This window comes from Haliotis cracherodii, unplaced genomic scaffold (genome assembly GCF_022045235.1).
Source record: "Haliotis cracherodii isolate W230 unplaced genomic scaffold, xgHalCrac1.p SCAF_1, whole genome shotgun sequence".
Classification (NCBI taxonomy): domain Eukaryota; kingdom Metazoa; phylum Mollusca; class Gastropoda; order Lepetellida; family Haliotidae; genus Haliotis; species Haliotis cracherodii.
The window spans coordinates 31,264,281-31,279,768 of NW_027266264.1; the positions used below are offsets into that span (position 1 = coordinate 31,264,281).

General features: G+C 38.5%; 1 protein-coding gene across 2 annotated transcripts in view; it reads right to left on the reverse strand.

The window, feature by feature from the left end:
* Nucleotides 1-7,234: 7,234 nt before the first annotated feature.
* LOC139475835 (transcription factor HIVEP3-like) overlaps nt 7,235-15,488 on the reverse strand; it is a 43,054-nt gene continuing 34,800 nt past the window's right edge. For both annotated transcript variants that reach the window (XM_071259047.1, XM_071259039.1), the window contains exons 10-11: nt 12,971-13,078; nt 7,235-12,598 (exon numbers count right to left, since the gene is read on the reverse strand). In XM_071259047.1, the coding sequence (XP_071115148.1) occupies nt 12,014-12,598; nt 12,971-13,078 (693 nt within the window). In that variant the 3' untranslated portion in view covers nt 7,235-12,013. The remainder of the gene's footprint in view (nt 12,599-12,970; nt 13,079-15,488) is intronic.

A 15,488-nucleotide genomic window follows, 5' to 3' on the forward strand; every position in this document is an offset into this window, starting at 1 on the left:
GTCGCATCAGCACTTGTTGGTCTACCCAGTGAATCAGGAAAACAAGCAATGGTTCTTTGGTGGGTTTTTTTACAGATTGTGTACAATCTACATCGGAAGTAAACTACACAGCAGTTGTATTTGGCCCAGGTAACTCAGAAACACTAGAGCATGGTCTCCGATATATACGTGGCGTCTGAAATCCCTTCAATCCTTGATTTTCAGTCGCTATATGAGTGCAATGATCTTGAAGGCGATATTAAACCCCATTTCACCTCTTCTTAAATTTACTCTAATGTGACGTGTTTATTTATGTCATATATTTTCTTCAGATTTAAATGTTTGAAGGTAAAAGATCAGATATATCTGAGACTAAGTCTAACAGCCCCAAAATAGTAGTGAATCCAAGAAACAAGACTTCTTTTTATTCTGGTAAGTGACGTTCGTCAATGGAGTTTGTAATCTGATGATAGCCCAGATACATTAAACCTGCCCATTTGACATGATTTGCAGCATACAAGGGAATCTTCCCGAGGAGAGAGTATCCCCAGGCCTGTATCAAAGTATATTAGACATAGCCACGTTACTGTAACACCCATCTGGCACCACGTGTGCAGTTAAAACGTATTATTATGTTAACCTAACCAGGCCTTTTCGATATTTGTCGTTTTTAAGCTTAATTTGTCTTACATGTTTGACTTAACTACATGGAAGCACGTCCGTGAGTTCTACAACGGTAAAATCGAAGACACTTTTTAAATTCATCACTTGAATGGATTTCTGTAACTTGTTGCATGAAACAAAACTGGTAAAGTTAGAATATTTCTCAATGCCGTCGGTCATAAATCAGTAAAATATCGCCTTCATCTAGACATTTTTCGAAGCAACTCATCGCAACTTCCCGTCACACAAAGCCTTTACTAATCATGCACATGGGATCATGGCCATAGCACGTTACCGTTTTTCAGCAATATTGAATAATCTGGCTGAGGAATTATATAATCGCAGCGGAAACGAAGCGGAATAGGTCAATATGGCAGGATAACCTCACTCCCCGAGTGAGTCACTCCGGCCCCACAACGCGCCAGAGAGCTTTCAATGATTATGAGACCAGAAAAGAGAAAAATACCAGTCTTCTGATTTCTTTAACAAGGGACTACAGAAATCTCGGATAAATCCATTTGGAAATCTTTAATGGTCATTGGAATACGGGGATGACAGCTTGTGAAATTGTTTTTTGTGACTGGTTATTGAATACCGAATCGATATGAAAGTTTTGGGCAGTCATGATCATTTAGGAAGAACGTCACCAGCTGCACGTGTTTTTTGTATGATGATGATAATCATGATCATGATGAACCTTATGGTTCAGACTAGATCCATATGACTATAAGTGACTTGTTCCATGCAACTGAGTCACATGTTGGTAATACTGATACTCGGGAAGTCGGTCCTTTACTTTTGGAGTTTAAATTTGAAATGTTGATCTCTTTAGACAATGACCTTTAGACATCACTATTCCTAACCATGATCTTAAGGAATGAAACAAAGAGCCCTTTTCAATGCTATGTGGGAAAGCATGCGCCGGAAGAAAGAGTCCGTAAGTCGGAGATTAAAATTACGACACTCTCTGGTGTTTTCTTTGTAAAGAAAATGTTAGATTTAAGGAAAAAAACGTTTTGACTTTTATTTGAATATGCATTTGCATTTTGTCGTACAGTATTCACATTGTTCTGGGTTTAATTGTTGTGTATGAATACATGCACTGTGCAACGTTATCTTGGTCAGTTTGTTTGTTTGTTTGTTTGTTTTCTGTTTAACGCCGCACTCAGCATTATTACAGCTATATGACGGCGGTCTGTAAATAATCGAGTCGGGACCAGACAATCCAGTGATTGACATCATGAGCATCGAACCAAGCAATTGGGATGCGATGACATGCATCAACCAAGTCAGCGAGCCTGAACACCCGATCCCGTTAGTCGCCTTTCACGACAAGCATAGTCGCCCTTTACGGCAAGCATAGGTTGCTGAAGACCAATTCTACCCCGGATCTTCACGGGTCTCTTGGTCAGTACAGGTATGATGGTACATTCTTATCATCACCGTGTTATATTTTTTCACACAGGTGTATGTGTTTTTGACAACAACAAGCAAACACACATATTCTATTTTAGGTGAAAGTGTTTAGCGCTGATGAAAAGAAATGAAAAAATCTACAAAATATGTGTTTGCAAAAAGGTTTCACATGTCGGTTATAAAGTCTACCTAGATTTTCATGAAAACGGCCCACAAGTCGGTTTTAGGGTATGTTACACACATCAAAAGGAGCCAGATGTAGCATTACACTTAAAAGACTTTACACTGTTATTCTGCGAGTGGTAAAGTGATGTTTGTGATTCAATGCTAAGATGTTAAGTGTAAATAATCTTTTCATGCCCATGGGAAATATGAAGAAAATAGCTTCATGATTTCTTTTATGCTGCAATAATATTAAGTTCAGTTAAATGGATCGCATGTCACGAAGGGAAATAACTTTGCTGAAATTTAACTTTTGTGTTCGTGTCATATTGAAAGTTTTAGTTCAAAGTTCCAACACGGTTTATTTTTTTCTCATACAAATACTCGAATGTTTTGAAATTTAATCACTGCTCACAGTTTCTCATCTCAACCAGAAATTGCACTCTCTTGCGAATACAAATCACATTCTGTGGATATGTTGTAATTGATCTGGTGAACTGAACCTAGACGCAACAAATTGTGAGCCACTCGGTAGCCTTTAGAACGTTAATGCTTGGTCAAGGTGCTCAAAGATATACATGACTGGTGAAACCTGACAATCCGTTTTAAGCATGTCGTCACGAAAACTAGAAATCGCCAGTGGCTAGGCATTAATGGATGTGGTATTAACAAAATTAACCTCCCTTCAACCAGAGACCGTATCAGTATATGGTCTCTGCTTCAACCGCTACACAATTTGCAACTTGTTGATTGACACGTGCTCGGGTGTGACGTCAGATGAATTACTATGGCTGTTAGTATTGCCGGAACCGGAGACACGTCATGCTTCATGTACACTCTTGACGTGTAATGTTCTCGGTGAAATTGACGGGAAGTGTTTTCTTGCAGATGTTGATGTGTCAGGAGTGAGTGAGTATGGTTTTACGCCGCTTTTAGCAATATTCCAGCAATATCACGGCGGGGGACACCAGAAATGGGCTTCACACATTGTACCCATGTACCCATGTACCCATGTACCATGTGTCAGGATGCAATGTTACATGTACATGTTCTGAACCAGATTGCCACAATCTTTGCGAAACACAAGTTGTATAAAAAAATATTATGATCCTTTGTATTTCCTTTAGCAGATGAGAGGGCACGGGTGGCCTAGTCGTCTAAGGCGCCGCGATTCGCTGTGCAGAATTGCGTCCCTTGGGCACGCCAGAAATTTATGGTTGTGGGTTCGAATCCCGGTTCGCCCTGATTATGATTCTAGGTTTATCAGCCGTGCTCGTGGGTTTCACCAAAGTGGTAAACGTCTGAGACCTGCATCACTTCAGGCTTTCCTCGGGGGCACGGGTGGCCTAGTCGTCTAAGGCGCCGCGATTCGCTGTGCAGAGTTGCGTCCCTTGGGCATGCCAGAAACCTATGATTGTGGGTTCGAATCCCGGTTTGGCCCGATAATGTTTCTAGGTTTGTCAGCACCATACCGGTGCTCGTGGGTTTCACCGAAGTGGTAAACGTCTAAAACCTGCATCACTTCGGGCTTTCCTCCCACATTAAGCTGACACGCCGCGATATGACTGGAATAATGTTAAAAGCGGCGTTAAACCCAACTCACTCACTCACTCACTCAGCCTTTCCTCCCACATTAAGCTGACACGCCGTGATCTAACTGGAATACTGTTAAAGCGGCGTTAAACCCAACTCACTCACTAAGCAGATAAGATACTTGTTCGGGACTTTTTCAATGTTAATTTATTATGCAATGATGCACAGAAAAAGTTCATTTCATTTTGATAAGACTCAACTGCTCAAGAACAAATGTATGCATTATGTACTGTAGGCCTGATACATGAGGATAACACCAACATACTGATTGGGGGCATTACTGTACTGCTATGTCTTTGTAAACTTCGGAGCTATTGTGATCTGTTGCACACCTAGTCCTTGACCATTTGCAGATGAAAAATCAAAGCAATAAACATAGGTTTCAGAATATTTTACACAGCAAACATTCTGTATAAGAGACAGTGATAACTAAATAGGTGTCAGGTAGGGTGCCACAATGACGTCTTCATCATTAACAATATTTGAATACGTATATGAAACGTCGTGATAAAGAATAAAGAAGTTGCTATCAATTAAAGAATATCGAGGATTGTTAATTTATGTTTTTGTTGTTCAACTTCGCAATCCATTTATTTCAGCTATATGATGGCGGTCTGTAAATGATCGAATCTGGATCAGACAATCCAGTGACTGACATGAGCATCGATCTACGCATTTAGGATACGCTGACATGCATCACCCAAGTCTGCACGCCTGACAGCCCGACCCCGTTAGTGACCTCTCAGGACAAGCATGGGTTGCTGAAGGCAAAGTTTAACCCGGATCTTCACATGGAAGTACTGATGAGGATAGGGAGGATGCAGTCAGTGAGTTGGCAGCAAAACTATCCCGGTTGTGGGAGCCATTGTCCATGGTATCACCAGCAAGGTCTCTGAAGTTTACCACTTTTGTTAAACCCAGGTATGGTGCTGACAAACCTAGAAACATAATTAGATCGAAACGGGAATCGAACCTACAGTCAGGTTTCTGTCACGCCTAAGGGACACAACTCTGCACAGCGAATTGCGGAGCCTTAGACGACTGGGCCACTATTGCGCCGAAAACATTGGAACAAACTCGTCTGTTCTTTCTAAAATACCGAATGTTCAAGCTGGACAGCCATGCCACAAAGACCTTGAAATGACCATTAAATATATCAAATTACAACCAAACAGGAATAACGTTTCATTAATAGCACTTTATTTCTCACAACAATGGTAAAATCACGGAACATGAAACAATATTTACAATTCAACTGATCACGTGGGGTCTTCAGCCTCAAACAATTGAAACAGAATGGCACTTATATTTGCCTCGTACGGTACATGTCAACGTAGGGTGACGTGTCAATATATTCAACATGATTTCTGTAGATATCTAGATACAACACTGTTTGTGGAGGAAATGGGTTGCTGGAATGCATGTCTTAAGGTACGCATCGCCTCTATCATATCATGATTATTGATACACGTGGTTTCAATTTTACAAAAATATGATATAAATTATAATCACATTAAAAACTCAGATTGTAGAGAAACCAAAAAGCTGTGAGGTTGCTTGCTTTAACCAAATCTCAAAACAGCTAGATATCCACACTTCTTAACTTGAAACTGTTACACAAATTGTGACAATAAGTACGATTGTAAAAACAAAACAAGTCTATTGCCCTTATATCGTTACATCTATTTGGCAAAATTGGTACTCCCGTTCAAACACTCTTGTGACATTATAACCATGGGTCGACAACAACTGTTGTGCAGTCAAGATGTACTGACATTGGCAGGCAAATTCCTTATATTCCCTTCGTTATCAAGTTTGTTTACTTAGTTATCGGTATACATCTCTGCGAGCTGCAACATATATAAACATATAGACAGTACGCGACTCTTTAAGAGTCCTTGAAACCGCCCTTCAAAGCACAGGAACTCAATGATAGTGGTATAGCATAATATATTCGTATCGAAAAACAATCACACCCCTCTATATGTACATGTATAAAGAGGGATGTGATTTTTTAAAAATATGAATATGTTATGCTATACCCGCTATCATAGAGTTCCTGTGCTTGAAAGAGGCCTTCCCTTAGTCCAAGGGACATAACTCTAGTAACCGTATCTGAAACGTCGTAAAATCAATCAAATTTGATCGCATCAACAATTTTCGCAAATCATTAAGAAATGTAATGACAATTTCTGAGTAGGAAGTACAAAATAGTCTTATACATAGAAAGAAGGTGGTATTGTGTAGATTCACCTGCAAGTTAAATCTTCATGTACTGAGAGGCAATCAATAGAATAAAAATTAATAAAAACAAAAAAAAACAGATGTCATTAAAATCAGATCTAAGTTCTCGCTGCCGCTGAACAAAGCAATAGTGAAAACTAAGATCTGAATTTAACGAGATTGGAAAAAACCCAAAAACAATATTAGTACGGTTCTGCACTCTCGCTCCAAATAAAGTGTTATATATATATATATATATATATATATATATATATATTGATGTAATAAATCAAATTTAAAGTAAAGATACTACACTTAATTCAGTTTGTATGAGAGGCCAGAGTTGTTACACAACAATTGAGTTACAATTGTTACAACAATTACTACTACATTTTTCCAACATTTATAAAAAATTAAAAAGGATCTAACCCCAACCCAATCATTGACTAGAACTAGAAATACCTAAGCCATCTCACTTTTGATTTGTCTGTTGTTTAACTGCCATTGGCAATATTCCAGCTATATGACAGTGGCCTGTGAGAAGAACGAGTCTCAACCAGACAAGCCAGTGATTGATATTGCGAACGACGATCCACACCATTGGGGTACGATGACACGCAATCAACTAAATCACTGAAACTGATCACCTGTCAACTGAGTCCTCTCTTACGACATCTACAAAAACCCAAAGGGTATTGTCCCGTGTCAATGATAGATGTCAAGAGGGACGATTTCACCGGGAGCTCCTATCCCTATTGAGGGGTGTTCAGTGTACCTCTATATGTCCCATAAGATAAACAACATCGTTTTGTCTCCTGAAACAGGACAGTCATAATTACCTTGAAATTGCGATGTTACTTAAAACTACCAAGATGGTTTACATTTTACATGGTATTACAATGAGTAGGATTGAGCGATCAGCCTATAGTTACAATAATGCGAATCTAAAGTTACCAAAATGATAATGAGGTTGTTAAGTCTTCTGATTGGCTGGGAGAGTGTTCGCCCACAAGAGGAAAAGTTGTCAAAATGATAATGAGGTTGGGAAGTCCTCTGATTGGCTGGGGGAGTGTTCGCTCACAAGATTGGTTGGTTGGTTGGTTTGTTGTTTAACGCCGCACTCAGCAATATTCCAGCTATATGATGGCGGTCTGTAAATAATCGAGTCTGGACCAGACAATCCAGTGACTGACATGAGCATCGATCTACGCAATTGGGATTGATGACATGCATCAACCAAGTCAGCGAGCCTGACTCGCCCACAAGAAGAAAACTTGTCAAATTGATAATGAGGTTGGGAAGTCCTCTGATTGGCTGGGAGAGGGTTCACCCACAAGAGGAAAAGTTGTCACAATGAACATTAGGAAGGCCATACTGAGGTGGATCCAAAACAATTTTCTGCCATCCATATTTTAGCAAGGCAGTTCCTAAAGTGATTAAATATTGACATATGTTCATGAGTAAAGAATAAAGAAACAAAGAACATGTCATCAATTTGTTGTCTAGCGTCTATTGTAACCGTTATATGTAAACATAGCCTCAATAACTGAAGTGACTGTGCGTGTGTACACGGGAGTAACGTAATGAGGAGGGTGTGGCAGTTGAAGTACAAGGGAATTGAGAGAGACATGACTACAGGTGAAAAGCAGAGACTCCACAACATCAAGTGCTCAACATGACCTTGACCTTGGTGTAAGAAATGTCATATCGACATTGTTATTTAGGTTTAGTATCTATTCCTAAAATGAAACATGACATTTCTCATTCATCATCTTGCCCTTTCTTACTTTTAAAATTAGAAACGTCAGTTTGAAATACCTCACAATCACACCATGATGTCACTTTGTATTTCTTTCTCAGAAAACTGATTTACTTAAATATTTATGGATATTTGAAATACAGAATAGATTCTTGTTTTTATCCATTTTACAGATCACATGTTATTAAGGGATGTATCGAGACCAGCCTAGAGGCCCATATTTGGCTGCAATTTTGCAGCAAATGTCAGTAACAATTCCCAAATTGGAATTAAACATTTCCTAATTCATGCTCTTGTTGTTATTAATGTCATGTATTTGTAGAGGTGACCTGTATTTCACTGTTAGCACGGCCAATATAGAAGAAGCTTCTATGCTTAGTTTAACATTATTGCATTGAATCCAATGTTAAAATGAATGTGAACTTAATCAAATGCTATTGAAAAATCCCAATTCTGAACAAAATAACAAGTTTTCTCATTTGCCTGCCACTTAGTTTGAAAGCCTAGATAAATCCCTGTTATTCTACGTCAAACGCCATGTGGATTTTCAACAATGCTGTTACATGTCATCCAACACAGAAATCCAGAGTAGAAGTTCCCAAGTGTGTAATATAGCCCCCTCGTTCTGTTGTGTCAGTCATTGTCCAGGCATTGCTATACATTCCCAGTTTGAGGCTGAGACACAGTGGATTAAGAGTAATCGGTTTATGCTAGATAATTAAGGTGTCTTAAATCACCTATCATAATGGACATAATTTTTCCAAGCCAAAAAACAGCTGCATAAGATATAATTTGCTTTGTGTTGAACAAGAAAACGGGTACCTAGGGCAAGGTTTAATTGGGTATTTTTATACTCTTCCAAAACCTTCCATCCTCCAAAACCTGTGGCCCTTCACCATCCTCAAGAATACTGTTTACATCATCTGGATATGTGTCTTCAGAAACCTACTAAGTACCCATGTGATTATATCCAGGAAGAATGCCATCAAAATTCAGAAAACTCCTTTCACAATCCAAACTCTTCGCCCCTATTTCTGTGTCTTATTTTCCTGGTACCAGATCTCAGTTTCAGAACTCCTACGTCAAAGAGGAAAGGGGAAAGTCACATCATGGGTAATCCTATCACAAACCAAACTCTTCGCCACAGATTTCTGTGTCTTATTTTCCTGGTACCAGATCTCAGTTTCAGAACTCCTACGTCAAAGTGGAAAGGGTAAAAACAGAATGAAATCGGTTCTACCTCGTGCGGTGAAATTTTATCTCTAAACTGTTACCATGGGAACGACAAATGTTTTGAAATCACACTGAGACAATTCAGATACACCACTCAACCATATATACATAAACACTCTATTGAGTTCATACCTCAGTCAAACACCTCATTCATGACCTCACTCAGCATGCTAGCCCACGAAAACAAGAACATCAACAATATGATAAATTGTACAGCTGATTCATGAGTCAACATGCTTCCATTAACAAATTTGTACACAAAGATATAAATATCTTCAACATGTGACTGATACAGTCAAGTTCGAAAACATAATTATAAACATCATACATTTATACAGTGGTACCTTCAGACACTTATAAATTATCTATTCATAGTTCTTTGTGAATATCTTAATCTAGTCATAATCATCCAATCGTCAGAACTGCAAGGTTAAATATTTTACATGCAGTCCTTATTTCAAACAATACTTTTGAATGGGCATGAACAAATTTTAAAATAAAAAATCAATTAAAGAAGAAAATCAGTTTAGCCCAGCTGAAGAAACAATCATCACCATCCACTTTAATGAGTGAGTGAGTGAGTGAGTGAGTGAGATGGTTTATATTTTCAGCAATATTCCAGCCATATCACAGCAAGGGACACCCAAAGAGGCTTCACACATTGTACCCAGGTGAGGAAACTGAACATCCTCATCATTTGGACAAGCTGTCACTTAAGCTACCCCACCAGCCCAATGCTGAAGCTGTTGTCAGTCAATTCATAGGTAAGCTATGATGGTCTTGAAGCAGATGAAACAGTGGTCAACAGTGTCAACATTTTTCCAAGTCATAGAGTTTGACAAGAAGAGGGACAAGTTATTCCCCAATCAGAAAAACCTTTCTAACTACTTTCAATAATACACATTCAGTGTGTGCTGCAGATAGCAGGCAACCAAGTCCTGGTCAAATGATGGTCTGTGTATTGGATTTCTATCATGCTACTCATTAGAGAAAAACAAAGAAATATGTGTGTTTCTGCTTTCCAACCAACCCTCATCTGAAGCCCCCATCTCTAAACGTTTCAACTTGTTTTTTCCTAAAGGAGTCCCATAGCATTCCGATATTTCATGCTGCTAGCATGCCTTCGTTGGGCTTTGCAATAAACCAGTGATTATCTTCAAAATGGCAACACCTAACTGCCAATAGCAAGCAGGCTTCCACTGACACACCAAAACTATAAAAGTAAGAGACGAAACCATGACCTACCTACCCCATTTTTGGATGGGCTGAAATACGAAACACACATGTTCTTTATGGGCCTGAGCACCTCTCAGCAGGAGACACAAGTCCATGGAATGTTTGAATATTAAACTTAGGCCAGACCAATTCAGTTTCTTATGTTATGGAATTTCTTGCTCAACATGAAAAGAGGGAGGCCGAGAAATATTAAATATTTTAAATAATCTGAGATGAAATAACCTCTCTTTAAAAATGCTTAAAAACATGCAAAAAGTGCATTTTCAATCAAAACAAAGTATTTTTAATGAATTGCCTTTGCAAAATTATAGGTGGGTCTGGCCTGATATAAGCAAAAAAAAACAAACAACCCTACATGCCACTTTAGCATGTTGATTATTAGTTGTAATGTGAATTAAAAAACAAATAGGGGGTTATCATTTTTTTTCCATTTAAAAATGCATACTGACAGTTACTTCATGAGTTTATGCTACATTCCAACATCATATTGGCGGATCATAGTGTATGCAAGAAATTGAAGTATTGATGAGAACTGATAGTTTAACCTATCACAAAGTCAAACCTGGAACTATGGTTACACAGTGTTCAAGGTGTTATAAAGCTGCTTGTATTCATCTTAAACTGCTTCACTTTCCAGTACCTCAACCCGCAATGCTCCAGCCAGGATTTAACCTAAAGTGCTAATTGACATATTGCTTTTCAAAAAACTGTGCACCAATATCTGAAGGTGTGCCAACTGCATGATGTAAGTGACTTACAATTCATGGTTGCCTTCCCATCCTAACCAATTTACCAATTGACAGTACTTAATGCTTCATTTGTCTGTGAAACAATGTTTCATTTCATAGATGATCCACATTCGTAGGAATAGCTATGGCCGATGACATTCTTGTTCTTAGGAACCGTGTAGCAAATAAAACCTTTTGTCTCACATGCAATACAGTTTTGAAGGACTGGTTTCAAACTATATTCAGTCAAGATTTTCTATTACTGTATTCGACCTAATAAGCGCCCAGGGCACTCTCAAAATTAGAAATAGGTGGCTCTTATTAGAATATTATTTTGGTGAAAAGATCGTTAGTTGAAAGATCGTAAATTTCGTGGTTTATGCTGACAGCCTGACATGTTTACATACGACAGATATAATTTTTCAGAATTTAATTGCAATTAATTAATTGCCACACACAAGTGTGTATTATACATGAATGAATAAGTGTTGTGTACATTGACCAATCGGAAGGGGTGCTAATTGGGATTGTTCACTAGCCAATATATTAGGAAAATATCACCGTGGGTGCTTATAAGAGCTTATAAGAGCGTTTATTACATCGAATATGTTTTTTTAAATATTATTATTATTATTATTATTATTTTTGAAGACATGCGCCAATGTACACAAACTTGCGTTTACTCTTTGTGCCAATTTCCACACATTTTTGTGAATGCCACAAGGGCCTGGCCTGGCTGAAGCACTAGAAATGTTTCCCGATCTATCCTGTTGGTACAAGCATGAACATACTCGTACATATGATGAGACAATATAATTTTGTAACCAGTAACATTAACCCTTTGCTTCGATGACATACAATGACCATTTCAATAACCATGTATTTGTCTTAACATCATCTCAACCTACTGCATCAGTCGCCACCACTGTTTACTTACCTCTCCTTTAGTAATACCACATCTATCTGGTAAGATCTTAGTTTTTGATATGATAAATATTTGCTGCAAAACATACAACTGCTATCATCTGTTTTCTCTTTTTTCTGACAAGATACTTTGAGACACAGAATCGTCTTTTAAGAAGTCAGTTTGTTCTTTTGTCTCCTGGTCTGAGGAAATGGATTTGTCACTCTCGTCCACTGAAAACTGTCTCTGAATCTGTTTCCTCTGAACCTTTATTTCATCTATAACCACATCTGATGCACATTCACTATTTTCTTTAACCTCAAACTCCATCTTATAAGGAATAGATTGTTCTGTCATATCAACTTCGGTAGAGTGCTCGCCTTTAGAAACACTAGCTTGGAATGAGTTACTTCCCTTTGGTGAAGCACCCGAATCAGAGTTATCTCCCTTTGAATGATTCTCCATGTCTTCTGAATTGCAAGCACTGGCATCATTGCTGTCATTGTTCGCATCTTTCTGAGATCCATTCGATGAATTGGTATCCTTCTGGGACTGGATGAAACTGTCCCGCAGAGACGGTCGCAACAATGTTGTCCTCGAGTGTGTTGCATGATGGGTCTTTAATTCCTCTGATTTTGCGAAAGTATCACCACAGAGCCCACATATGTATGGCCTTGACTGGGACAGCGTGAACGACTCAAACTGCAACACCAAACAAGAACACATAAGCGTGAATCCTAAATGCATGGGTCGATGCTCAAAACATCAATTACTGGATTGTCTGGTCCAGACTAGATTATTAACAGACTGCCGTCATATAGCTGGAATATTGCTGAGCGGCGTTAAACAACAATCAAACACAAACAATTCAGTGGTTAAAACTGCGAATGCCCTCGGGGTACGATGACACACAATCAACCAAATCACAGGTTACTGGGGACCCATTGCAACCTGGAGTTCCCAAGGGGATAGCTCTGACAAGCAGGAGGTGCTGGGTATATGTGTCCTGTGGCTCACATATACAGAGTATTGACCTCCTATGAGCTCCGGATGCCCCGAGTCGTGACTACTTACCATTCTGTGGGTCTGGAGGTGTTTCTGAAGGGCCATGGCATTGGTGAAGCCGGCATCACAGTACTCACACACGTAGGGGCGGAGCTCAGCATGGGTGATTAAGTGTGACTGCAACACAAACAATCACACATCAACAAATCAGTCTGCGACAACATACCGAATTTGCATAAATTACCGAAATAACTCATTAATCAGTCTTGATAATCTGACCCAGCGATCAGTGTACTTCATAGTATAGTTGGATGTGTATAAAATAGTCACATATACATGTTAATCTGTGAAGACTCAGAGATATCTAGGATTTCAAACCAAGTGCCAAGGGTGGCACATTGGGAAAAAAAATATGATATTGTTCAAAATTGTATTTTTATTTAACATGTTTAATGTTCTCATTTCTGTTAATTCTGAGGAACTGGGCCATTTTTTATTCAAAATGTGGAATTTTACTACATTTGCTTCAGATCTGGGGCCAAATATCAGCCTCAGAGTAGGTCCAGATAAAACCCTGAGACTGTAGGATAATAACTACTTGTTAGATCCTGTACAATTCTATACATCACACTGTTTGAGTTAGCAGACAACAAAGTTAATTTGGCAACTGTCAGTCGCCCCTTGCATGTCATTCAATGGAAGGGAGATAACTCCCTAGGTGCAATATTACTAGTTTGCATTTTGCCAACAACAGCTACCAATACCAGAATCTCACACAACCTGTCATGAGGTATACATGTCAAATTGACAAGCAGAAAAGTCTAAACATGGTCCTGACCAAAATGTATTTATTATTATGCCTAACAGAATTTGACTTTACGGGGTCTTCGTCCGACAACCGGTAATGTTAAACATTGAGACTGAGGGGGGCCCTGGATTCAAATGCTATTAGACCAAACGTCACAGATCTCAGACATCCCCCCATACACACACAATTTAAACACTGCCACTTCTACAAGTTAAATTTTACTATATTAGTCAATGTTACTTGAGTTTGTGCCAAATTTTCATTTCAAATTAGAGATAGAAAAACAATGCTTAAAAAATAACATGGCGGTGCAGGCCCACATTGACCTGATTCAACTGGTCCTTGAGAAAAATAAAATAACTGGGCCAATGGACAGTGTTCCACAGTTTTGAAACTGCCAGTGCCCCCCAATTTTTGTCAGTCCTAACTTTCAACAAATAAAAAAAGATATGCAAATTACCTGGTTTTAATTTTTGCAACCTCACGTTCAATGCAATGACGTCATCTCTGAAATAACTTCGTTAGATTTTGACGTCATTCACACAAAGTTCAGTCACAAGTTTCTTCTTTTTTCATAAATATTTTGAAGCAAAGTCATCACAAATATAAATTTAACCTCGAAGTAAAGCGAAATGGTATTTACTTGCACTAAAATTATACAAGGGGAAACACTGATGGTAACAACAAGCTGACTTCGTTTCGAAGAAAATGTTAGTGTTTGTGTTATTTCCTCGCACTAAATATAGACAAGGGAAACCCTGATGGTAACAGACAAGCTGACTTTGTTCGAAAAAAATATACTTATATGAATATTGCCGATGTTTTGTTAAAAAACTAAGATTTATTAGGTACTTTGTTTACCGGTGTACAGGGACTGGCAGTCACATGAATTACCAGTCCAAGCCTAATTTTAACGGTAATTACCGGTAAACAGGAACACTGCACTGGACCAGCATTAATTAAACACAAGTCAAACAATGGCTACTATTGCCAGTGATAAATGTATTTCAGACACAATGACTACACGAGGGATCGTAGATATTGCATATATGACACATATTTAAACCACTACGTTTAGATCCATGAGCTATACCAATATCAGTGCTACAGGTACATATCTAGGACACCACAGTTCACTTAAATAGCATAGACAATGGTCCATACCTCACTAGGACAGGAAATCATGGAACAGAAGCGGAAATTTGTTTAGAAATCAATACTACTTTCTCTAAACAACAAGAGTTTGCCACTAAAGTGGCTATATCCTAACCTAACCTATATCCTAACCTTTTTTAACTGAGGTGGAACTTGTCATGGAAATTGTAAAAAAAGAAGATCCTTGAACCAAAGTCCATCTTGTTGCCATGGAAACGTAAAAAATAAAAATTTCTAAAATTTCTAAAAAGCAAAAGGCACCAGTTTTAGCATGTACCTGACAGACCTGCAAAGTTTGATGAAAAAATATTGAACGGTTTATGAGTTATGCTCTGGAAACGAAACGTGACAGACAGAGCCCGTTTCTATATCCCCCGCCAACTTTGTTGGGCGGGGGATAATAAAGAGTTTAAAGAGGAGATGAGAAAAAGATACAAAGGACAAAGCTTAATACAAGTAACCCAGGCACTGACATTTATATCTGCAAATGTGAGGTAACACTACATGGACCAGTAATTGAATCAACTATTACTATGATCAAGATGGCTTAATATCGATTTCAGATTTGAGACATTCATACTACAAACTTAACTACAAGAAACAACAGCCTGAAATGATTGAATT